The sequence below is a fragment of the Pipistrellus kuhlii genome, unplaced genomic scaffold (genome assembly GCF_014108245.1).
Source record: "Pipistrellus kuhlii isolate mPipKuh1 unplaced genomic scaffold, mPipKuh1.p scaffold_m20_p_50, whole genome shotgun sequence".
Taxonomy (NCBI): domain Eukaryota; kingdom Metazoa; phylum Chordata; class Mammalia; order Chiroptera; family Vespertilionidae; genus Pipistrellus; species Pipistrellus kuhlii.
Genome location: NW_023425552.1, coordinates 224,248 through 249,216, shown reverse-complemented (window position 1 = coordinate 249,216; position 24,969 = coordinate 224,248). Strand labels below are relative to the sequence as shown.

The 24,969-nt window shown below is 53.4% G+C and overlaps 2 protein-coding genes across 8 annotated transcripts in view; both read right to left on the bottom strand.

The window, feature by feature from the left end:
- Nucleotides 1–15,462, bottom strand: part of ZNF710 (zinc finger protein 710) — a 52,465-nt gene extending 37,003 nt beyond the window's left edge. Inside the window, exons 1-2 of one of the 3 annotated variants that reach the window (XM_045573484.1) lie at nucleotides 15,368–15,462; nucleotides 13,448–13,531 (exon numbers count right to left, since the gene is read on the bottom strand). The gene's annotated coding sequence lies outside the window, so the exon portion shown is untranslated. The remainder of the gene's footprint in view (nucleotides 1–13,447; nucleotides 13,532–15,367) is intronic. The other 2 variants (XM_045573483.1, XM_036415598.2) reach the window with 2 other exon arrangements.
- LOC118706339 (40S ribosomal protein S24-like) lies at nucleotides 1,085–24,769 on the bottom strand. Of its 5 annotated transcripts, none has more exons than XM_036415602.2 (5): nucleotides 24,363–24,769; nucleotides 24,227–24,229; nucleotides 20,821–20,834; nucleotides 4,100–4,102; nucleotides 1,085–1,095 (listed from the first exon to the last, which is right to left on the bottom strand). In XM_036415602.2, exons 1-3 carry the CDS (start codon nucleotides 24,752–24,754, stop codon nucleotides 20,828–20,830), a joined length of 402 nt encoding a protein of 133 aa, XP_036271495.1. In that variant the 5' UTR covers nucleotides 24,755–24,769; the 3' UTR covers nucleotides 1,085–1,095; nucleotides 4,100–4,102; nucleotides 20,821–20,827. The 5 variants fall into 5 exon arrangements, with proteins under 5 accessions (XP_036271495.1, XP_036271497.1, XP_036271496.1 ...); XM_036415603.2 differs by lacking the exon at nucleotides 1,085–1,095 and adding an exon at nucleotides 2,964–2,973; XM_045573491.1 differs by lacking the exons at nucleotides 1,085–1,095; nucleotides 4,100–4,102; nucleotides 20,821–20,834; nucleotides 24,227–24,229 and adding exons at nucleotides 15,504–15,666; nucleotides 15,719–15,860; nucleotides 17,007–17,013; nucleotides 21,787–21,793.
- Between the last annotated feature and the right edge of the window lie 200 nt (nucleotides 24,770–24,969).

Genomic DNA, 24,969 nt, shown 5'->3' with positions numbered 1-24,969 from the left:
AAAGAGGGTGACAGACCCAGGAGGGGGCCACGTCCCAGCACACCCAGCACCCCACTTTCTGTCCCTGGGGAGGCGGCGGGGGGAGGGGAGGGGATGACAGCCAGCAGAGGGGTCCAGGTGTGAAAAGGCAAAACAGCCGAAACCGGTGTGGCTCAGTGGATAGAGCGTCGGCCTGCAGACTGAAAGGTCCCAGGTTCGATTCTGGTCAAGGGCATGTATCTGGGTTGCGGGCACATCCCCGGTAGGGGGTGTGCAAGAGGCAGCTGACCGATGACTCTCCCTCATCGACGTTTCTAACTCTGTATCTCTCTCCATTCCTCTCTGAAAAATCAATAAAATATATATTTTTTTTAAAGAAAAGAAAAGGCAAAACAAACAATACATCTGTCCAGAATCAACAAAAGGACAATGGTCATCTCCTCCGACAGTGAATTCAAAGGGGAGAGAGGGGAAAAAGGGGGTGCGGGGGGAGAGACAGTCCCTGAGCCGAGATGGTTAATCTACCTGGAGAGAGGGAATAAATTTTTACAACTAAGGTATAAAGGCCCCAAACTAGAAGTTTGATAGAGAAATTCTTTTTTAAAAAATATATATATTTTATTGAGTTTTTTACAGAGAGGAAGGGAGAGGGATAGAGAGCCAGAAACATCCATGTGAGAGAAAACACATCGATGGGTTGCTTCCTCCTGCACAAGCCCCAACCAAGGACCCAGGCCGGGGAGAGGAGCCCGCAACCAAAGTACGTGCCCTTGACCGGAATCGAACCCGGGACCCTTGGGTCCGCAGGCCGACGCTCTACCCACTGAGCCACACCCTGCCTTTCTGAAGAGATGACTCCAACTTAGACACTCAATATGACACCGCACCTGAGGACAGGTGGTGCTGGGTGGTTCTGCCTCTTCAAGACACCAGATGCTGCCGAAGCCGGTTTGGCTCAGTGGTAGAGCGTCGGTCTGCGGACTATAGGGTCCCGGGTTCGATTCCGGTCAAGGGCATGTACCTCGGTTGCAGGCACATCCCCGGTAGGGGGTGTGCAAGAGGCAACTGGTCGATGTTTCTCTCTCATCGACATTTCTAGCTCTCTACTCTATCCCTCTCCCTTCCTCTCTGTAAAAAATCAATAAAATATATATATTAAAAAAAAAAAAAGACCCCAGATGCTTCCCTCCCGGCGAAGCCATACCATGTGCATGCCGGCCTGGTGTTACATGTACCAACACCCTCGGCCTTGTGCTCCGCACCGCACTGCGCTTCAGCAAAGAGGAAGCAGTCAATATCTTACTTTGAAAGCAGCACAGGTGTTTCTGGAGACAAAAAAAAACAAACACCCAAAAAAATAAAAGCAAAAAACACATCTCCCTTCCTTTCATTAAAGAGATGCTCTCTGATTGCAGCTGTGTGGAGAGAGAGAGAAAAAGTTAGTGCTGCCCTAGCTCCCGTGGTCGGCAAACGGCGGCTCGCGAGCCACACGCGGCTCTCTGGCCCCTGGAGTGTGGCTCTTCCACAAAATGCCACGGCCTGGGCGAGTCTGTGTTGAAGAAGTGGCGTTAGAAGTTTAGATTAAAACATGGTGACTCTCCGAAGAAATGTCAATCGTTGTCCTGTTGATATTTGGCTCTGTGGACTCATGAGTTTGCCGACCACTGAGGGCCTAGCTGGTTTGGCTCAGTGGATAGAGCGTCAGCCTGCATACTGAAGGGTCCCGGGTTCGATTCCGGTCAAGGGCATGTACCTTGGTTGCAGGCTCCTTCCCGCCCGGGTTCTGGTTAGGGCTTGGGCAGGAGGCAACTCATGGATGTGTTTCTCTCACATCGATGTTCCTCTCTGTCTTGCCCTCTCTCTTCCACACTCCCTGAAAATCAATGGAAAAATACCCTCAGCTGAAACCGGTGTGGCTCAGTGGATAGAGCGTTGGCCTGGGGACTGGAGGGCCCCAGGCTGGATTCCGGTGAAAGGCATGTACCTTGGTTGCGGGCACATCCCCAGTAGGAGGTGTGCAGGAGGCAGCTGATCGATGATTCTCTCTCATCGATGTTTCTAACTCTCTATCCCTCTCTCTTCCTCTCTGTAAAAAAAAATCAATAAAACATAGTTTTTTAAAAAGAAAAGAAAAAGTGACTCTTCCAGAATCTTCCAAGTCCCAAGTGCCGTGAGCCCCAAAAAGCCCTCCAACATAAAGCAAAGAGAAGGCACCAGAAGGAAAGGGTCCCTCTGCCCCAGGCTGCCGCTGGGCCTACCTGAGGCCAGTTCCCAGGCAGCCGTCAAAGCTCCCTTGAAATGATCTGAAGGCTCAGACACCCCGATAAAAGCTGGCAACTTCAAATGCAGGACGTAAAGCCCATCCCTAACCCCCCTCATTGTGTCTGATGTGGCGGCCGGGGTCCTGGGCTGCCTCCTCTGCTCGGCCCTGGAGGCCCCAGCCGGCCGGCCAGCTGGTGGAGCCGGAGGAAACGCTACACTCACTTCTCCGAGAGGGACGGGCCCGGGCCCCGCTGTTCCACCCCCACGGGCCCCTTCACCTCTGAGATGTCAGCAGAACATGCGAGAAGGAAACAAGAAAATGCTCATGTCCAGCCCTGACCCGTGTGGCTCAGTGGATAGAGCGTCGGCCTGCGGACTCAAGGGTCCCAGGTTCGATTCCGGTCAAGGGCATGGACCTTAGTTGCGGGCATATCCCCCAGTAGGAGGTGTGCAGGAGGCAGCTGGTCCATGTTTCTCTCTCATCAATGTTTCTAGCTCTCTATCCCTCTCCCTTCCTCTCTGTAAAAAAAAAAAAAATCAATAAAATATATTTTTTTAAATGCAATACCAGTGCCTCAGTGGATAGAGCGTCAGCCTGAGGACCGAATGGTCCCAGGTTCGATTCCGGTCAAGGGCATGTTCCTTGGTTGCGGGCACATCACCAGCAGGGGTTGTGCAAGAGGCAGCGGATCGATGTTTCTCTCTCATCGATGTTTCTAATTCTCTATCCCTCTCCCTTCCTCCTTGTAAAAAAACCACTAAAATATATATTTTTTAAAAAATACTGAAATTCAGTGCCAGGTTCCCTGGCAAGCATTTCAGACCTCAGAGCACCGGTGCCTGGGTCTGCGGACATGGTAAGCCCTCCCAGGATTACCGAGAAGCACACCCAAAACAGCCCGTGTGAAAACGCAGCGCCAGGGTGAGAGCCTGCTCCCCCCCTCTCCGCCCTCGCCTCCTTTCCTTCTTTCAGGGTGTTTTTTTGGCCCCAGCCGGTGTGGCTCAGTGGATAGAGAGAGCATCAGCCTGTGGACCACAGGGTCCTGAGCTCCATTCCGATCTCGAGATCCGAGATCCCAGTTGTCCCAAGTCGTGGGGCAGGTTAGTGCTTGTGATTTAAAAAAAAAAGAATGACTGTGCGAGAAGAAGAGAGTATTGATTTTTGGCATCGATTCTGTTCAATCGATAGATATCTATTAAGCAACTACTCTCTGCCCAGGCATCGGGGCTCCAGAAATAAACGACACAGCGTTGAGCTTTTCTTTTTTTTTCTTTTTTTTTTTTAATGTATTTTATTGATTTTATACAGAGAGGAATGGAGAGGGATAGAGAGTTAGAAACATCAATGAGAGAGAATCATCGATCAGCTGCCTCCTGCACACCCCCTACTGGGGATGTGCCCACAACCAAGGTCCATGCCCTTGACCGGAATCAAACCTGGGACCCTTCAGTCTACACAGGCTGATGCTCTATCCACTGAGCCACACCCGCTAGGGTCTTACCTGCCTTTTCCATGGCAGGTACTGTTGTGGGGGGAGTCTTGCCCCCAGTGGGTTCTGGGTCCCCCTTCGATCTTTCCGGTTTTGCTTTTTTCTACCGCCCCCTCCTCTGGTGGCTGCTTTTGGGGGCCGGGGCTGGGGCCCCCTCCAGTGACTATGGCTGCAGCCTGCTCGGCAGGGCCTCCCAGCCTATATCCCTGTCCTCAGGTCCCCTCAGAGCGGCTTAGAGCTGGGATTACACTTGTTAGAGCCGTGGCGACACTTGTGGTTTCTCTCTGCCGTCTTATTTGGCGCTTTCTTCTCTTTGTGCTCTCTCTTTTTTTTTCCTCTTTTCTTTCCTGTCCTGCTTCGGAACGTACACACTATTCCTATTCTCCTCACGCATGCAGAATACATAGGGTGTACAGTCCGTTGGTGTCTATATGAACACTTTACTTAAGAGTCACTGTGGTCCTTACTCCTGCTCAGTTGCCATGCAGTGAGCTAGTTATACCGTCTCCTCTCTCTCTCTCTCTCTCTCCTCTCTCTCTCTCTCTTTTTATTTTTAAAAAATATATCGAATTGATTTTTTTTTACAGAGAGGAAGGGAGAGGGATAGAGAGAAACATCAATGAGAGAGAATCATCTATCAGCTGCTTCCTGCACGCTCCCCACTGGGGATGTGCCCGCAGTCAAGGCACATGCCCTTGACCGGAACGAACCTGGGACCCTCCAGTCCACAGGCCGACGCTCTATCCACTGAGCCACACCGGTTTTGCCTAACTTAATTTTTATTGATGCCTGAGAGGAAGGGCGAGGGAGAGAAAGGAGCATCCACCATGAGAGAGCATCATGGAGCTGCTGCCTCCTGCAGGCCCCACACAGGGGGATGGAGCCTGCAATCCAGGCATCAAACCTTGACCTCCCGGGACACACAGGTCGACGCTCAAACCACCCAACCACACTGGCCGGGCTGGCAATTGCTTTTCACCAAACACAGGCACTCAGAAGCCTGCTCCCTCACTGCCCCCTCTCGGAATGGGATGGGGTCAGGGGTGGCATTCAGGAGCCCGCCACCCACAAGACCAACCACAGGATAAAATATCTAATAATAAAAAATTAAAAAAAAAGACCAACCACAGGTAACCCAGAGTCACCAACGAGGCTCCCGTGCACATCCCGAAGGTGGACGCGCCTGCTTTCCGAGGTGATCGTTCCTACCGGGTTTCGATCCCCCTATTGATCACCTCCCCCCCCACCCCCCCCAGGATTTGGGGGTTGAGGTTGGGGGAAGCAGAGAAGGGGAAGCCATGGATCTACCATGTGATCCTTTTCTTCTCAGCTTCCGATCGTCCTGAAAACCCTCACCGCCCTGAAAACCCTCACCGTGCCTACAGCTCTCTCTGTGTTCTCCCAAAATACACACACAATAGAGCGTGTATATATATATTTAATATCAGAAGCTCCTTTAGGAGGACGGCGGTGACAGGAGCTGGGGCCCAACCCCTCCCAGAGGTCACCCCACTTCTCAGAGGCCCCCCCCCCCCCGCTCCGTTTACACATACATAGGTTTGATAGATAATGCCTAGGATAAGGATTCAAATAGCGCTCACGTGAAGAAAAGGAAGACAAAAGCCCTCTGTACTTGGGGAAAGGTCAGGCCTGTGAGCTACACACATTCATTAGCGGGTCATAAAAACCAGTGTGATTTTACCATTTTTTAAAAGAATGAGATTATCTTTTATTTTTAAATATATTTTATTGATTTTTAGAAATATATATTTTATTGATTTTCCACAGAGAGGAAGAGAGAGGGATAGAAAGTTAGAAACGTCGATGAGAGAGAATCATCGACCAGCTGCCTCTTGCACAGCCCCTCCTGGGGATGTGCCCACAACCAAGGTACATGCCCTTGACCGGAATCGAACCCTGACATTTTAGTCCACAGGCCGACGCTCTATCCACTGAGCCAAACCGGTGCCGGCTTTTATTGATTTTTTTAATAGAGAGAAAGGGAGAGGGACAGAGAGCTAGAAACATTAATCAGCTGCCTCCTGCACACACACACACACACACCCCCACTGGGGATGTGCCCGCAGTCAAGGTACATGCCCTTGACCGGAATCGAACCTGGGACCCTTCAGTCCGCAAGCCGACGCTCTCTCTATCCACTGAGCCACACCGGTCGTGGCTATTATCTTTTTTTTAAGAAATATATATATTCTTATTGATTCCAGAGAGGAAGGAAGAGGGAGAGAGAGACAGAAACATTAAGGATGAGAGAGAGCCCTGACCGGTTTGGATCAGTGCATAGAGCTTAGGCTTGTGGACTGAAAGGTCCCAGGTTCGATTCCGGTCAAGGGCATGTACGTTGGTTGTGTGCACATCCCCAATAGGGGGTGTGCAGGAGGCAGCTGATGGATGATTCTCTCTCATCGATGTTTCTAACTCTCTATCCCTCACCCTTTCTCACTGTAAAAAAATCAATAAAATATATATTTTTTTAAAGTGAGAGAGAATCATGGGTAGGCTGCCTCCTGCACGCCCCTCACAGGGGATCGAGCCCACAACTCATAGCAGGTGCCGTGGATGGGAATCGAACCCGAGGACCCTTCAGTCCGCAGGCCGACGCTCTGCCCACTGAACCACACCGGCCAGGGCTGACTTCACCTTTGGAAGCTGCTGATTCTACATGCATTTGGCCCTGCTTGGGCCTCTCACCTCCTTTAATCCCCTCTTTTTTCAGAATCTACACAATTTCCTGCTGCCACCTCCCCTCCCTTATTTTGACAGTGCAATTCTTCCAGCCCCTTCTACCCGGCTCTAGAATATTCCATTTGGCGTGCGGCGGCCGCACCAGCCTCGTTTCCTCATTGTTCTCCTTTGCAAGCGAGCAGGAGCTGGGCCCAGCGTGACACAGGCTCTCATGGGCTAGCCTGGCAACCCGGTGCTTACTCATAACACACGCTTCCCTGCCCAAGTCCTTTCTGTTCCCTGGGAGGCAGGACCTTTGCAGTCTCATTTCTTTCTTTCTTTTTTACTTACTTACTTACTTATTTATTTATTTATTTTATTGATTTTTTTTTTTTTTTTAAGAGAGGAAGGGAGAGGAGCAGAGAGTCAGAAACATCAACGAGAGAGAAACATCAATCAGCTGCCTCCTGCACACCTCCTACTAGGGATGTGCCCGCAACCAAGGTACATGCCCTTGACCGGAATCGAACCCGGGACCCTTGAGTCTGCAGGCCGACGCTCTGTCCACTGAGCCAAACCGCTTAGGGCGCAATCTCATTTCTTGTTCTACCAGCAAGAGCTTCCCCCTGCCCCGCTGCCTCCACCCCCCACCTGCCCGGTTACTAAGGTCAACCAACTGCCTGGGTACCATCATAGTCCTGACACTTTCTTCTTCTTTTCTTTTTTTTAAATATATTTTATTGATTTTTTTACAGAGAGGAAGAGAGAGGAGAGAGTAAGGAACATCGATGAGAGAGAAACACTGATCAGCTGTCTCCTGCACACCCACCACTGGGGATGAGCCGGCAACCAAGGTACAAGCCCTTGACCGAGACCTTTCAGTCCGCGAGCCACACCGGTTTTGGCAGTCCTGACCCTTTCTAGGTGTGTGGCTTCTGGAAAGTGATTCAAGGCAAATGAGCAAATACACGGGAAGTGCTCAGAATGGTGCCTGGCCCGTAGGAAGGGCTGGGGGAGATCAGCCAAGAAAGGCACTGGCCCCTAGTTCTTTTTTTAAAATATATTTTATTCAGCCGAAACCGGTTTGGCTCAGTGGATAGAGCGTCGGTCTGCAGACTGAAAGGTCCCGGGTTCGATTCCGGTCAAGGGCATGTACCTTGGTTGCGGGCACATCCCCGGTAGGGGGTGTGCAGGAGGCAACTGGTCGATGTTTTTCTCTCATCGACGTTTCTAGCTCTCTATCTATCTCCCTTCCTCTCTGTAAAAAATCAATTATATATATATATATATATATATATATATATATATATATTATTCATTTCAGAGGGGAAGGGAGAAGGAGAGAGATAGAAACATCAACGATGAGAGAGAATCATGGATCGGCTGCCTCCTGCATGCCCCTCACTGGGGACGGAGCCCAAAACTTGGGCAGGTGCCCTTGACGGGTACGGAACCCGGGACCCTTCAGTCTGCAGGGCAAAACGCTCTAGCCACTGAGCCACACCAGCTGGCATCCCTGGCAACTCGTCAAGTATGGTGTTCCCATGCAACACTGCTAAGCAGGTTCCTCCCGCCCTGGTTTCGGGTTCCCCTTTGGGCAGAAACATTATACTTTTCTTCCTCAAGACCCTTATGACCCGGCCAGTTTCTCTCTCACTTCAGACCTCCCTGTGTGCAAAAATGCCCCACACGCTTTTTGAAATTATTCTGTCCTTTCTGCAAAGCTCTGATGGCCTAGCCCAGTGGTTCCCAACCTCTTTATGGCCACGCCCCAGCCAAGCAACTCTAATATCTTGATGCCCCCATCCCACGCCATGACATATCATCCTTATTATTCAAAAAGTAAACTCCTGCCCTAGCCGGCGTGGCTCAGCGGATAGAGAAGTCAGCCTTCGGGCTGAAGGGTCCCAGGTTCGATTCTGGCCAAGGGCACATGCCTGGGTTTTGGACTTGATCTCCAGTCGGGGTGTGCAGGAGGCAACCGATGGATGTGTTTCTCTCGCATCGATGTTTCTCTCTGTCTTTCCCTCTCTCCTCCAGCCTCTCTAGAAATCAACGGGAAAATAGCCTCGGGTGAGGATTTTAAAAAAATAAAACAGAAAAAGCAGACTGGGCAAGTCTGCTGAGCAGCCTGAGGGTCTGTCTGTATTTCTAACAAGCGCCCAGGAAATGGGGGTGCTGACTGGGACCTGGACCACAGAAAGGAGCAAGGGCTTAGGTCAAGGTCAATGGGCTGTCCCACCCCCGCCCACCCTGCACAGCTCTGCCTTCAGGCCCGCCTCCCTTCCCCCGGCCTCCCTGCCAATCAGCCCCCACCCTTTCCCGCGCCCTCTGCACTTCTCCCTTTGAAGCGTCTGTAACCACTGTAATTAAAGAGCATTTGGGTAATTATTAGTTTAATGTCTGTCTCCCAGGGAGACTGCAAGCTGCACGCGGACAGACGGGACCAGCTCAGCGACTGGGGAATCTCACGCCGTCCGTCCGTCCAAGGGGGAGCCGTCGGGGTCTGGAGTGGCCTGGGGAGGAGGGGACGGCTCACACGGGTGGGAAATGCCTGCTGTGGGCCTTAAGGATGAGAGCGGCACACCCAGCTTTAACATCCCCACCAGTTTCACATACGTGACAGCCATCGTGTGAGCTGGAGCGCACATACCGCCCTGGTTGGTGTGGCTCAGTGGATAGAGCTGGTGTGGCTCATTGGCCTACAGAGGGGAAAGGATGGCAGTAGGGCCCTAGCCAGTGTTGCTCAGTGGTTAGAGCAACATTTTTTTTTTAATTGAATTTTTACAGAGAGGAAGGGAGAGGGACAGAGAGCTAGAAACATCGATGAGAGAGAATCATCAACCAGCTGCCTCCTGCACACACACCCCCCCCACTGGGGACGTGCCCGCAACCAAGGTGCATGCCCTTGACTGGGCTAGAACCCGGGACCTTTCAGTCCGAAGGCCGATGCTCTATCCACTGAGCAAACCGGTTTCGGCATCTTCTGACATCCTTTTGAGGAGCCGGGATGTGCTGAGTGCTCCTTGCTGGCAAAGCTTGAAGCTTGAAGCCAGTCTGCCTGGGTTCCGATGCCAGCTGTGTGTGGCCCTGGTTTCCCAACCTGTGCCCTGGTTTCCCAACCTGCCAAGTGGGGATGACACTGGCATCGCTAGCATCTGGGAAGACTGAGGCAGAGCACTTAGCCACGCCTGGCCCGAGATATCGAATTATGATTATTCTCCCACATCCAGCCCAATCGGAGCCCTCACTATTGTTTGTTTGGTTGTGTGGTTTTTTTTAATATATTTTATTGATTTTTTACAGAGAGGAAGAGAGAGGGACAGAGAGCTAGAAACATCAATGAGAGAGAATCATGGATCATGGATCATGGATCAGCTGCCTCCTGCACACCGCCCACTGGGTACATGCCCTTGACTGGAATCGAACCCGGGACCCTTCAGTCTGCAGGCCGAAGCTCTATCCACTGAACCAAACCAGTCTCGGCCCTCGCTATTGTTTTTGGGAGCAAGTCTCCACCCAGCAGCCCCACCCCATTCAAAGCTCTCCAGTCCAGGCCCCTCCCGCAGTACCTGCCTGGAGGAGCCAGCAGGGAGGAGCGAGCTTTTGAAGTGACCTGTTACTGCAAAACCCGGCAGCTCCCATCCATCCCCACCCCGCCCGGCCCCCCGCATCCCTGTGTCATTCTCTGACTCCTCTCGCGAGGAAAACCTCTGGCCTCCGATCCAACACATGGATGCAACAAGCAGTGATTGAGGGCTCTCTCGGTGGCAGACCCCGTTTTAGGCACAGGGGCTTCACACGGAACCAAAAAGGACCTCGACCCGCATGAAAGGATGCTGAACAGGAAGATCGAATCCACCAAGAGAAGATGGCCCTTACATCCCCATCTTCTCTCCAGATCAATCCTCAGTCAATCCCAGGTACCAAAGCATGAAGGAAGCATCACGGGTCAAAAGGTGCTAAGAGTGGCCTTGGCCTGTGTAGCTCAGTGGGCAGAGTGTTGGCCTGCGGACTGAAGGGTCCTGGGTTTGATTCCGGTCAAGGGCAATATATATTTTTAAGTATATATTTTGCCCTTGACCGGAATATATATTTTTAAATATATATTTTATTGATTTTTTTATAGAGAGGAAGGGAGAGGGATAGAGTTAGAAACACTGATGAGAGAGAAACATCAACCAGCTGCCTCCTGCTCACCCCCTCCTGGGGATGTGCCCACAACCAAGGTACATGCCCTTGACCGGAATCGAACGTGGGACCCTTCAGTCCGCAGACCGACACTCTATCCACTGAGCCAAACTGGTTTCGGCTTAAATATATTTTATTCATTTTTCACAGAGAGGATGGGAGAGGGATAGAGAGTTAGAAACATCGATGAGAGAGACACCGATTCAGCTGCCTCCTGTACACCCCCCACTGGAGATGTGCCCGCAACCACGATAACATGCCCTTGACCAGAATCGAACCTGGGACCTTTCAGTCCGCAGACTGACGCTCTCTATCCACTGAGCCACACCGGTTAGGGCTAAATATATATTTTTAAAAATGAAGTGCTAAGTGTGGCTTGGGAGCAGCCTGCCGACCCGATGGACTTTGAAGAAGTCCATGCAAGAATAGCCAGAAGCCCCTGGTGCCCCGCCTAGCAGTCCGTTGGGCCAGTCAAACCCTCCAGGACAGTATGTGTGTCACAGCGGGAACACGGGGCTTCTTTACCCATCTCATGCACACAGCACACGCCCATGGTCTCATGCTCTCAGAGCCATGAACTTGGGAAATGCTCCCCAGCAGGAATAAAGGCGGCAGCCTTGTGTTAAGAGCACGCATGCACTGGACATGAACCCGGACAGCTCAGGGTCAAGGGCTGACCCTGCCCCTTACTGTGGGGCCCTGGGCATGGAGCCTGTCTCGGGCCTGGGTTTCTTTGACTGCTTACATTTGTATTTATTTATTTGCTGTAGTTAATCCTCACCCCCAAGGATTTTTTTCCCCCATGATCTCTTAGACTTAGAGAGAGTGGAAGAGAGAGGGAGAGAGACAGAGAGAAACATCGATGTGAGAGAAACACATGGATGGGTTGCCTCCTGCACATGCCCTGAGCCCAGCCAGGGGCCGGGGAGGAGCCTGCAACCAAGGTGCATGCCCTTGACCGGAAGGAACTGAATCGGGGTCCCTTTGGCCTGCAGGACAGCGCTCTATCCACTGGGCCAAACCGGCCAGGAGAGTGGTAGGCCAGTTCATGAGTCCACAGAACCAAGTATCCACAGCACAGCGACTGACATTGCTTCGGAGAGCCACATTTTTTTAAACGTAAACTTCTTCTAACACCACTTCTTCAGCATAGACTCGCCCAGGCCGTGGTATTTTGTGGAAGAGCCACACTCAAGGGGCCAAAGTGCCGCCTGTGGCTCGCGAGCCGCAGTTTGCCGACCACGAGGCTAGGGCATGCCTGGGTTCCTTTCAGACAACCGCTCTGGTCCCTCTTGGGCTTTGAGCTCCAAAGGCTGGGATCGACCACCATTTGACATGAGATCCAGCAGATTAGGGGTGTCGAACTCAATCAGAGAAGGGGCCAAAATCTAAAATCCAGCCTAAATCGCGGGCCGAATGGTTTACTGAACAGTCATAAACTGTCATTGTGATGGAAACGCAGCGGAGTGCAGTGATGACAGCGCGGTGCGGGCCACATTGCAAGGCCTGGCGGGACGGATTTGGCCCTCGGGCCTTGTGTTTGACACATGTGCAGCAGATTCCCGGAACTTTCCATCCCACAGAAGGAGCCCCCAGCCTGGGGTTGGGAGGTGGGTCAGCACCCCAGATGGGGCAGGGCAAAGCTAGAATAGGAGTCATTGCACAAAATCTTGGGGGATTCGGGGGGTCCCCCATTTGTCTTTCGTCCTCCAACTTGAAAACCATTCCAGATCTTTCTTTCTTTTTTTTAATTTAATATATGTTATTGATTTTTTAAAATATATTTCATTGATGTTTTACAGACAGGAAGAGAGAAGGATAGAGAGTTAGAAACATCCATCAGCTGCCTCTTGCACACACACCCCCACTGGGGATGTGCCCGCAACCAAGGTACATGCCCTTGACCGGAATCGAACCCGGGACCTTTCAGTCCCCAGGCTCTAACTACTGAGCCACACCTGTTTCGGCTGTTATTGGTGGTTTTTTTTTTACAGAGAGAAAGGAAGAGTCACAGAGAGTTAGAAACATCCACGTGCCGCCTCCTGCACACCTCCTACTGGGGATGTGCCCGCAACCAAGGTAGTACATGCCCTTGACCGAAATCGAACCTGGGACCTTTCAGTCCACAGGCTGATGCTCTATCCACTGAGCCACACCGGTCAGGGCCCATTCCAGATCTTTCCCCGTCTCCAGAAAGGGAACCTGAGAAACAGATCTCACGGGTTGTGCGGAGTGACCCCCAAGTACGAAACTGAGTGACCCGCTGGCCACGCACCTCGGAACACAGAGACTTGAACCCGGGAAAAGAGCGAGAATCTGCCTTTCGCTTCAACGTACCGCCTCCCTCCACCCACACGCATGCACGCAGGGGAGAGTCTGGCGGCGAGAAAATGTGGCCTGAGTGGCCCATGCGCCCTCCCCAAAGGCACGCCGCTCCAGGCCACACCACAGCCCACGGGCAGGACAGCCAGGCCCTGCAGGGTCCTGGAGCGTGAATCCAGGGGGAAAACTGCAGGGGACCTATGCAGAGGTCCTGTCCCAAGTCATGGCAGGTGCCTGGCACCGGGGGACACACGGCGAAACCACCAGCAAACAACATTCACTTGCAAACAAATGAGAAAGGGACAGTCATGCCATGAGGCCACAGGGCCACGGGGCCACGGGCGGGTCTCCCACATCAGAACCAGACAGGCCCGCGGCTTTGATCACAGAAGACACCAAGGACCCGTTTTTTCTACTGACAGTTGGGAGGGGGGGTCTCACTGGCCCTCCCCCACCTGGCCCGGCAGGTCCTTTGAAGGCCTCTCGTTGGCTCGCCATGAACTTGGAGTGATTTTACTTACATGATCTCAAAGGCAGGGTTGAAAAGGAGTCGCTTCAAAGATGGCGGGGTGACCCTCAAGGCTGCAAAGACCTCCTCTGAGCACCTGTGGGGAGATTTTGCACATTTTAGAGGCGACCCCTGGAACTGACCATGTCCCCCCTTCCAATGGACGCCTGCCGGGGGTTCCCATTCTGGGGGGCACAGAAATCAAGGCCCGCCCAGGGCACCCTGAGCAAGTGAGGGCATTGACCCCGACTCCAGGGAGGCCCAGGGGGGTGGCACCCCACTCCCTGGATGGACCAGCACCCCGAAGTGTCCCCCGTGAAAACGCACTAAGACTAAGCCTGCGCCTTCCCCCGCAACCATCGTGGGAGCTCAGAGACATGAATGACCGAGTTTGGGGTTCGTTAAAACCCCACGCAAGCCCCTCCCTGGCCTCTTCCGTCTCCCCCAAACTGCTGCTCAGACTGGAGCCAGGCAGTGGCCGCGACCACAAAAGTCATCTTTAAAAGGCAAGTTGGGCCAAAAACGGTTTGGCTCAGTGGATAGAGCATCGGCCTGCGGACTGAAAGGTCCCAGGTTCGAGGTCCTGGGTTTGATTCCGGTCAAGGGCACATTATTGGGGGGGGGGGGGGCGGGGGTGCAGGAGGCAGCTGATGGATGTTTCTCTCTCATCGATGTTTCTGGCTCTCTATCCCTCTCCCTTCCTCACTGTAAAAAAACAATAAAATATATTAAATTACAAAAAAAAAAGGCACGTTGGGGAAAAATAAACAGAAAACACACACACACAGACACACACACACACACCCCTATACGCACGAGTTAGCCAGTCCGCGGTTTGAGGGTGCGCTGGCAGGGAGGGGGCCGGGTCTATGGGAATCTCCAAGGCTGAGGCCGGGGTGGAGAGAACAGGCTGCCCTCACCTAACGGTCCCGGGGTCCCCGCGCTCCCCCTCCCCCCGCAGCCTCGAGAACCCCGGATCTGACGCCGCCGACGATCACACCCACCAGCGCGCCGTCCAATTAGGAAAATGACCGCGAGGAGACTCGGAGAGAGGATGACTGGGGGGGGAAGGAAGGGGGGGGCCCCGGGGCCCCGACTAGGGACTCGGGGAGACTCAGCACAGGCCACGGCCAGCCGGCGGAGCGCCTTCAACAGGTCCCCGCGGGGCTGCCCCGACGCCGCCGGCCCGGCGGGTGGAGGGGGGTCCCCAGGGCGCATGGCGCATCTCGGGGGACCAGCCCCCCCCCCCATCACCACCCCGAGTGGCTGGGACACGCACGGGGCCGCCCCACCCACTCGGAGAGTAAAGTTTGTGGGCAGCCGAGGGGCGGGGCGAAACTTTGAGTCCCGGGCGGCCGGTCGAGCGGCCGGGGGGAGTGCACCGGCGCCGGGACACCCACGTGCGGGGTCCTCCCGCCCCCCCAGCCGCCGCCGCCACCGCCCGGCCTCCCGCGCCGCCGCCACCGCGTTGCTTCCCTTTCCTTTCCTTTCTGCTTCTCTCTCTCTCTCTCTCTCTCTCTCTCTCTCTTCCGTCTCTCATTCGCGCGCTCCCCTCCCTCCCTTCATCCCTTCCCCCTCTCCCCTCCCCGCCCCCCCAGACGCCATCCCCAGTCTTCTACCCCCCGCTCCTCTCCTCTCCTCCTCCCTCTCTCTCTCTCTCTCTTTCTCTCTCTCTCTCTCTCTCTCCCTCCAGCTCTCTCGCCGGCATGCGGGAATGTGGAAGTGAAAGGGAAAAGGCGACATGTTTGCAGCCGCGGCGGGCGCGGGCCTGCGCGCCCCGGTCCCCGGGGAGAGGCGGGGGGCGGGCCGGCCGCGGCCGCAGCGCCCCAGCCCCGCGCCCCCCTGCGCCCCCGGCGCCCCGCCCGCCCGTCCTCCCGTCCGATCCACCCTCCCGCCCGGGGGTGCGGGGCTGCGGGGCCCAGCGGACACTCACCCGGCTCCGGGTCCGGGTCCGGGTCCGGGGCTGCGCGGGGGCCTCGGGGGGCCGGGGGCGCGGTGCCCACCGCCGGCTGCTGTGCGCGCCCGCCCGCCGCCGCCGCCTCCACGCGCGCCCGCCCTCCGCTCCTCTCTTTCTCTCTCTCTCCCTCTGCCTCTCGCTCCCTCTCTCTCTCTCTCCTCCTCCTCCCTCTCTCTCTCTCTCCCAGGAAGAAGGGAGCGAGGCAGGGCGGGCGCGGAGGGATGCAAAGCAGCAGCTCCTCCGGAGCCGGCGCGCCCGGGAGAGAGAGAGACACACACACACACACACACACACACACACACACACACACACACACGGAGGAGGGAGAAGCAGCCCTTTTATCTCTCTTTTGTGCTCTCACTTCCTTCCACCCCCCACCCCCTCCTGTCAGCCCAAGTTTTCTTTTTCTCTTGCCACCGAGGACGGGTTTTTTTTTTTCTTCTTTTTTTTCTTTTCTTCCCCTTTCTCTCTGCCTCTCGCTCCAACTCTCCCACTCCGAATGGAAAGCGCCTCAGCCGGGCGTCCGCTCCCCCCCTCCCCTCCCCTCCCTCCCGCCCTCCCTCCCCTTCTTCTTTCTTCCCTCTTTTCTTCCTTCTTCCTCCTTTCTTATGTCTCTAAAAAAGGGTTTTGTGTGCCTGTGGGAGTTTTCGTTTGAAAACCTAGTCACGCCTTTTTTTTTTTTTCTTTCCTCCTCCTCCTCTCTCTCTCTCTCTCTCTCTCTCTCTCTCTCTCTCTCTCTCTCTCTCTCTCAGAAAAAGGGGAACAAAGATGAAGTGAAGCGGGGGGAGGAGAAGGGCAGCGGCAGCACCTCACATGGAAAAAGGGGGGGAGGCATAAAGGGGCCCGGGGACTGCGCGCCCCCCCCTCAGGCCCCCCCCCCACACAGGCCCTGGGGAGCCTGAGGCGCCCGGAGAAGGGGAACCAGCGGGGCGGGTGGGGTGCCGCCCAGCCAGCCGCCCCTCCCGGGGCCCGGAGTGGAAGCTGGGTGTGTTCTGGAGACTCCTGTCTTTTGAAAAAAGTAGGCAGATGGGCTGGGAAACTGCAGAAAAGCCTGGAAAACAGCTGTTCGGGGCGCCCCGGACGGACGGACTGACGGGCTCTAGGGCGCGGGCCGCGAGGGGGGCGCGCAGGCGCGCTCCCGGCCTTGCGCGCGCGGGGCCCGGACTGGCGGAGCCGGGGGTCGCCCCCCCCCCCCCCGAGGGCCCTCCAATCCCAGGGCGCGGCCTCAGCCCCGCGGACACCGCAGGGGGCGTCGGGGCGTCGGGGCGTGGCCACTTCCTGTGCAGGGTCAGGGCCTGGCGCCTCCTTGCGGGGGGCTTGGCACGGCCTGGCTTCCCACCCCCCTCAGCCCCCAGCTCTCCGGGGCGCAGGCCGGACCCTGGGCCTCCCACCTCCGGGAACCCAGCTCCTCGGACCCGCGTCTGTACTCGGGGACCCTGTGTCTCCCCCCGCCCCCCCCCCCCCCCCCCCCCCCCGCTCGGGGCAGAGCCGCCCCGAGAGGGTCAATTATTCATGGGGCGCCCAGGCGTGCTCCCAAGACCTGCTCTGCCCTCAGCTTCTGCAGGCGAGGCGGGGAGAGGACAGGGAAAAGTTCCCAGAGTAAAAAGTTGGCCACGTTCTCTCTCATGTCCCCCAAGTAAGTATTGAGCACCTGCTGGATGCCTGGGGCTGGGGCTGAGGCTGCTGCCAAGGACTGAGGGGGGAACGTGAGGCCCCCCCTGGGGTCCCCACCCCCCCCCGGAGTTTCCGCAGGAAACAATGCCTGAGGAGCCTGGCGCCCCAGACCAGGTCAGGGAGGAGGAGGAGAAGGAAGGAAAGCCGGCGCCTGCCTGCCCAGCGCCTCGCTTCCTTCCCCTTCCTTCCTTCCTTCCTTCCTCCCGGCAGCATCTCCTTGGCTCCGCCCCTTCTTCTCATCCATTCCTCCCACACTTCCCTGCTTTTCAGCGGAGGGTCCCTGCTCCCAGCAGAGAGAGCAGATGTGGAGCCCTATTGTCTTCTCCCCCAAGGGGCTGCAGACTCCCCCGACCGACCTGCTACTTGGCATCCCTCCCCCCCTCCGCCTGCCCCCCAGCCAGGAGGCCTGGGCCTTCAGAGACCGGAGCCCCAAGGCCACTGCCCCTCACCCCACCCCGAACTAGCGCCTGGTGATGTGAGCAATGACTGCAGTCACTCAGAAACATGATTTGTGTCTGACTGGGAGGGAGAAAGCAGGAGCCGGAGGCTTGGCGTGGGCAAGGAGGACACCAGCGTTTTAATACCACCACGCGAAGGCCCCAGAGCCTTTGGCCACTGGGCCCCCTTCATAGGATGACACATTTCTGTCATTTTTTAAAAAAATATTCTATTGATTTTTTTTACAGAGAAAGGGAGAGGGATAGAGAGCTAGACACATCGATGAGAGAGAAACATCCATCAACTGCCTCCTGCACATACCCCTACTTGGGATGTGCCCGCAACCAAGGTACATGCCCTTGACCGGAATCGAACCTGGGACCCTTCGATTCACAGGCCGGTGCTCTGTCCACTGAGCCACACCGGTTTCGGCGCATCGCTGTCATTTTCTTTTCCTCCAGATTCGTGCCCCCACGTCGTAGCCTTCAAACAAAGCAAAGCACAGCTCGGGCCGGCCAAGCATTCATTTCACAAATGCTTACCGAGTATACCTACCTACTGGGTGCCTGCTGTTGAGCTGGGTGCCAAGGTCCTCCTCATGGAAGGCCTGGCCAGACCCGCAGGGAAATAATAAGCAAGAAGGCAGCAGCCACCACAGTGCCAGGTGCTGCGTGCAAAGAACAGAGGAGGAAGCACCTAAGAGGAGACTCTCGACGAAGGTGGTCAGGGAGGGCTTCCCGGAAGAGGCGACATCTGGATGAGTAGGCCTGGGACAGGCAGATGCGTGGGCAGGCACAGCCTGTCCAAAGCCCCCAGGGCAAGTGAGCACATCCTTACAGATTCTTGGAGCTGCCCCAAGTATGTGCCACCCCAGAGGAGAGTGCATGCGGGGGAGTGGGGAAGGAGAGCAATGTCAGGGCACACGTGGGGGAGGCGAGAGCATGGAGGGTGACTGGGCGAAGTGGGGGAGGGGAGATTGTCAGATTTTAGCCTATCCCGCTTGTTTAACTTCATGAGCTTGGAGGAGTCACAGCCTCAGGAAAGAACTTAGACTCAGTTTCCCCACTTATACATTGGGGCTAAGAAAGATCTGGGAGCCAGAACTGGTTTGGCTCAGTGGAGAGAGCGTTGGCCTGCGGACTGAAGGGTCCCAGGTTTGATTCCAGTGAAGGGCATGTACCTTGGTTGCGGGCACATCCCCAGTGGGCGGGGGGGGGGGGGGGTGCAGGAGGCAGCTGATCGATGTTTCTCTCTCATTGATGTTTCTGACTCTCTATCCCTCTCCCTTCCTCTCTGTAAAAAATCAATTTAAAAAAATAAGAAAGAAAGATCTGGGGGCTGCAGAGATAGCATCTTCTGTGTAAGGGCCTAGGCTTACTTGCGGGCAAATCTCTGGGCTTGTGGACTTCTCTGTCTTCCCATCTGTAAAATGGGTATGAAAACACACCGTCTCACGGGGTTAAAACGAGGCCTACGTGAGCCTGTGCAGAGCATGGTACATGGTGGCTTCTATTCTTTCGCGTGTTTTTTTGGGGGGGTTTGTTTGCTTGCTTATTTGTTCTGTTAATCCTCACCCATGGATATTTTCCCATCGGTTTTTAGGGAGCGTGGAAGAGACAGAAAGAAACATCGATGTGAGAGCAACACCATCGATGGTCTGCCTCCTGCACTGGCCCTGGCCAGGGCCCAGGCCCGGGAGGAACCTACAACCCAGGTACAAACAAGCCTTTGCCCAGAGTCGAACTCAGAACCCTATGGTCCCCAGGCCGACAGTCTATTATCACATGTGTCAAACACAAGGCCCGCGGGCCAAATCCGTCCCTCCAGGCCTTGCAATGTGGCCCGCACCACGCTGTCATCACTGCACTCCGCTGCGTTTCCATCACAATGACAGTTTATGACTGCTCAGTAAACCATTCGGCCCGCGATTTAGGCTGGATTTTAGATTTTGGCCCCTTCTCTGATTGAGTTCGACACCCCTAGTCTATATCCACGGAGCCAAACCAGCTAAGCCTATCCCTTCGGGTTTTTTTGTTTGTTTGTTTGTTTTTAATATATTTTATTGATTTTTTATAGAGAGGAAGAGAGAGGGATAGAGAGTTAGAAACATCGATGAGAGAGAATCATCCATCAGCTGCCTCTTGCACCCCTCCCTCCCCACTGGGGATGCGCCCGCAACCAAGGTACGTGCCCTTGACCGGAATCGAACCTGGGACCTTTCATTCCGCAGGCCGACGCTCTATCCACTGAGCCAAATCGGTTTAGGCTTTTCCTTCGTGTTATAAACCAGGAAGGTGCCCGTACATGAGATTCCATTCCAGATGACTCACCACGCCAGAAACTCGATGAGCTAGCTTGTGGAGGAGCATTCATTTGAAAGATGCCCGTATCCCCACAGGTGGCCTGGATCGGGGACACCTACGTCTCATCCAGGGGGCCAAGGCGTTCGCTAAGGGGCATGGATGGCACTCGGAGATTGGCTACCCAAGCCAAGCCTCGTCAGGGGAGGGTATCCTGGCAAAGAGAGGGGACCCCCTTGGAGCAGGTACCCTGAGTTTGCTCAGTGGAGAGAAGCAGACAGACAGTCACGCTGGGGAGGAGGGCGGGCAGAAGGGATTATAGACTCCTTTACCAGCTGCTTGAAATCTTTTTTAAAAAATATATATTTTATTGATTTTTTACAGAGAGGGAGGGAGAGAGAGCTAGAAACATCAATGAGAGAGAATCACCGATCAGCTGCCTCTTGCACACCGCCTACTGGGGATGTGCCCACAACCAAGGTACATGCCCTTGACCGGAATCGAACCTGGGACCTCTCAGTCTGCAGGCTGACGCTCTATCCACTGAGCCACACCGGTTTTGGCTGCTTCAAATCTTAGTTCTTTGCCTGGGTCCCTCATTCTCGAAGCCACATGCAGATGAACTTGGCACCAGCAGATTGCCCCCTCCCGGATCCTGGCGCACCGGTGTTCCAGTTTCTGGCATTGTAAACATCTTAACACTCCTATTATTTCTTTAGGACACAAGTTCATGGTGAGATAGTTTGAAAATTAGCTAAGCCAAACTGAAAAGGAAACCCCCGTGGAGCCACTATAGTGTGGCATATACATCCTTGGACATTTTATTTTTTTAATATATTTTTTATTGATTTTTTTACAGAGAGGAAGGGAGAGAGATAGAGAGCCAGAAACATCGATGAGAGAGAAACATCGACCAGCTGCCTCTTGCACACACCCCCCCCCCCACCGGGGATGTGCCCGCAACCAATGTACATGCCCTTGACCGGAACCGAACCCGGGACCCTTCAGTCCGCAGACCGACGCTCTACCCACTGAGCCACACCGGTTTCGGCCATCCTTGGACATTTTATATCCACGCATATAGAAAATAAAACCATACAAAGTAAATATTGTTGCCCAGCTGATGTGGCTCAGTGGTTAAGGTCAACCCGTGACCCGGGAGGTCACGGTTTGATTCCCGGTCGGGGCACAGGCCCGGGTTGCGAGCTCGGATCCCCAGCGCGGGGTGTGCAGGAGGCTGCCGATCCATGATCCTCTCTCATCAATGGATGTTTCTACCTCTCTCTCCCTCTCTCTTCCGCTCTGAAATCAGTAAAGTAGATATTAGAAAGATGTTAAATTGTTCAACAAATGAGTGACTTGTACATGTAAATAGTATGTTATTTTTACAAAATTAACAAAAATGACATAACCCTAGACCTATTGAATTGCAACCACTTTCGCCCAGTGGTAAGTCACAGGTATCTTTCTCTCTCTGTAAACACCCACATTATCATTCATATATATATATATATATATATATATATATATATATATGTGTGTGTGTGTGTGTGTGTGTGTGTGTGTGTGTGTGTGTATGTGTGTGTGTATATATATATATATTTTTTTAATTGATTTCAGAGAGGGAGAAAGAGAGAGATAGAAACATCAATGATGAGAGAGAATCACCGATCAGCTGCCTCCTGCATGCCCCCCCACTGGGGGGATGGAGCCCGCCACCCGGGCATGTGTCTTTGGCCAGAATCGAACTTGGGACCCTTCAGTTTGCAGGCTGACGCTCTATCCACTGAGCAACACCAGCAGGGACACCCCATTATCTTTTTCTCTTGCGGATGGCCGCCCTGGGACAACCTGTCTGGGCAGGTGACCCACTTCCTTCTCTGACACCTTTTTAACTTCTCTAATGTCCACTAACGTCCTGGGCTTCTGAGGGATAAAGGCAGGGAATATGACATGTGACGCATTAGGGCGTATTGCGTACACTGAGGCCCTGGTGCAAACGTTAGGTCTGCAGTCACCGACAGGCACCCCCGAGGTTTAGCCAGATCCCCTGGCCAGCTCAAACCGGGGAAGAGAACCCCAGGATTCATACTAGAGAGAAAGAAATGGGGGTCTCCCTGGGTATCTCAGAAGCCCCGAGAGTTGTCCCCCTCACCCTCCCCTGCCCCCAGAGCTGAAATGGGAAGGAAAGTTTGCTATTATAAGGTTTAAATCTTTTTTTAAAACATATTTTATTGATTTTTTTTTTACAGAGAGGAAGAGAGAGGGATAGAGAGTTAGAAACATCGATGAGAGGGAATCATCGATCAGCTGCCTCTTGCACACCCCCTCCTGGGGATGTGCCCGCAACCAAGGTACATGCACTTGACCGGAATCGAACCCGGGACCCTTCAGTCCGCAGGCCTACGCTCTATCCACTGAGCCAAACCGGTTTCGGCCCTATTATAAGGTTTATTCATCCTCAGGATTTCCCCAAGGGAGAAGGGGATCAGATGCATTCATGCTGCAGACTTTCCAGAATGTTCCTATCCATCTCTGAAAGTCTGGGGAATCTTGAGAGCTGAGAATAGGGAGGAGACACAGCTCTTCGGCGTCTCAATTGATGTGTTCCCCCGAGTAGCTGCTGGGAGATTAGCAGGTGATTATTAAGATCTGTTTCTCTCATTGACAGACCAGACAGACATTTTAAGAAGCATTCGAGGCTCCTGCAATATTTCGTGTTGGATGCTTCGTGCTAAATCTCCCAACTGGCCTCAGCCATTGGAAAGGGCAGGACCCCAGGGTGGAAGTAAGAGGGACTTCAAAAAGCGGTTATGTCAGATAGCTTTCCCCCCTCTAGAAACAGTCACATTATCCTTATTTTTTTTAATGTATTTTTTATTGATTTTGTACAGAGAGGAAGAGAGAGAGATAGAGAGTCAGAAACATCGATGAGAGAGCCATCGATCAGCTGCCTCTTGCACACCCCCTACTGGGAATATGCCCGCAACCAAGGTACATGCCCTTGACCGGAATCGAACCTGGGACCCTTCAGTCCCCAAGCCAACGCTCTATCCATTGAGCCACACCGGTTTTGGCTATCCTTATTTTTTTATTAATTATGTTTTTAAAAATATATATTTTATTGAGTTTTTACAGAGAGGAAGGGAGAGGGATAGAGGGTTAGAAACATCGATCAGCTGCCTTCTGCACACCTCCCACTGGGAATGTGCCCGCAACCAAGGTACATGCCCTTGACCGGAATCGAACCTGGGACCCCTCAGTCTGCAGATCGACGCTCTATCCACTGAGCCGAACCGTTTTCGGCAGTATACGCTTTTAAGCTTTTTTTACATATAAAATAAGCAAAGACATAGCTTTATTTTGCTTCTTTTGTTTTTATTGATTTCAGAGAGGAAGGGAGAGGGAGAGAGAAACATCCATGATAAGAGAGAATCTTGGATCGGCTGCATCAAGCTTGTCACCTGGCCTGTGCCCTGACCAGGAATCGAACCGTGACCTCCTGGTTCATAGGTCGATGCTCAACCACTGAGCCACACTGGCCAGGCCTTTTAAGCTTTTCTTGGTCACTAATATGAAATTGTATTCCAGGCTTTTTACCAATAATGAGCTCTTCCACAGCAATAGAAGTTATTGTTATGGCTCTTACGTGTTTATTGGTTTTGACCTGGTGAAGCTGGCAGGTTCCTGTTTATGGTCGATGGCCTAGGCTTCTTTTGGCATATTTTTAGTCTCATATTTATGCAAATAAGGCTGATTAGGTTACGGGGAATAAAGCAATGCAAATACACACCCGTGGCCACAGGCAGAGTCATCAGAGGAAGGCGATTTTGACACAGCCTGTCATTACTCCTGGAAAATCACTTGCCAATGTCAGATGTCGACCACACACAGATTTTTGCCTGCCTTTGGGTTTCCCGCTAAATCCTGGATGATTCCTAAATTTTCCTTTTTTTAAAAAAATATATTTTTATTGATTTCAGAGAAGAAGGGAGAGAGAGAAAGAGAGAGAGAGAGAGAAACATCAATGATGAGAGAGGCTCATGGGTCGGCTGCCTCCTGCACGCCCCACACTGGGGATGGATCCCTCAATCGGGCCATGTGCCTCTGACTGGAATCAAACCAGGGACCTTTCAGTCCGCTGGTCAATGCTCTATCCACTGAGCCAAACCGGCTAAGGCTGACCTGGATCTTTTTTTACTGTGGAGTGAATGAGAAGCCTAGGAACTGTTCTCTAACTATATGTTAATGCTTAAAAATTATATACTAGCCCTAGCTGGTTTGGCTCAGTGGATAGAGTGTCTGCCTTCGGACTGAAGGGTCCCAGGTTCGATTCCAGTCAAGGGCGTGTACCTTGGTTGCGGGCACATCCCCAGTAGGGGGCGGGCAGGAGGCAGCTGATCGATGTTTCTCTCTCATCAACTCTCTATCCTTCTCCCTTCCTCTCTAAAAAATTAATAAAATCTATATATTTTTTTTTATTATAAGTTTATAGTTTATTAGTTCTCTCGCAAAAAAATCTGCACAACCGTCACAGATAGTCACCGAAGAATCTTTACTCCTTTTTGCCAGCACCAACATTGGCCTTAGCAGTCCCCCTGACTTTCTTCATCCTGTTCTTGCGTTCCTTTCTCTGTTTTCTTGAGGTCTTCTTCTTCTCATGTAGGCCATGTCGTGCAAGTCTGTGTTTGGGTTCATTTTTCTTTGCGTAATCCAAGGAATCATAAATCATGCCAAAGCCAGTGGTCTTGCCACCACCGAAGTGGGTTCTGAATCCAAACACAAAGATGACATCAGGTGTGGTCTTATACATTTTGGCTAGTTTTTCCCGAATTTCTGTCTTGGGTACTGTTGCCTTCCCAGGGTAAAGGACATCGATGACCATTTGCTTCCGCTGAAGTAGTCTGTTGGTCATGAACTTCCTGTTCCGGATGGTTACCGTGTCGTTCATGATGAAGGTTTAGCTTCCAGCATCCAGGAAGGAAAAGAGCTAAAATCTATCTATATATATATATTTTTTTTAAATCATATACTAGCCCTAGCGAGTTTGGCTCAGTGGATAGAGCGTGGGCCTGCCGACTGAAGGGTCCCGGGTTTGATTCTGGTCCAGGGCAATGCCCGGGTTGCGGTATCGATCCCCAGTGGGGAGCTTGCAGGAGGCAGCCC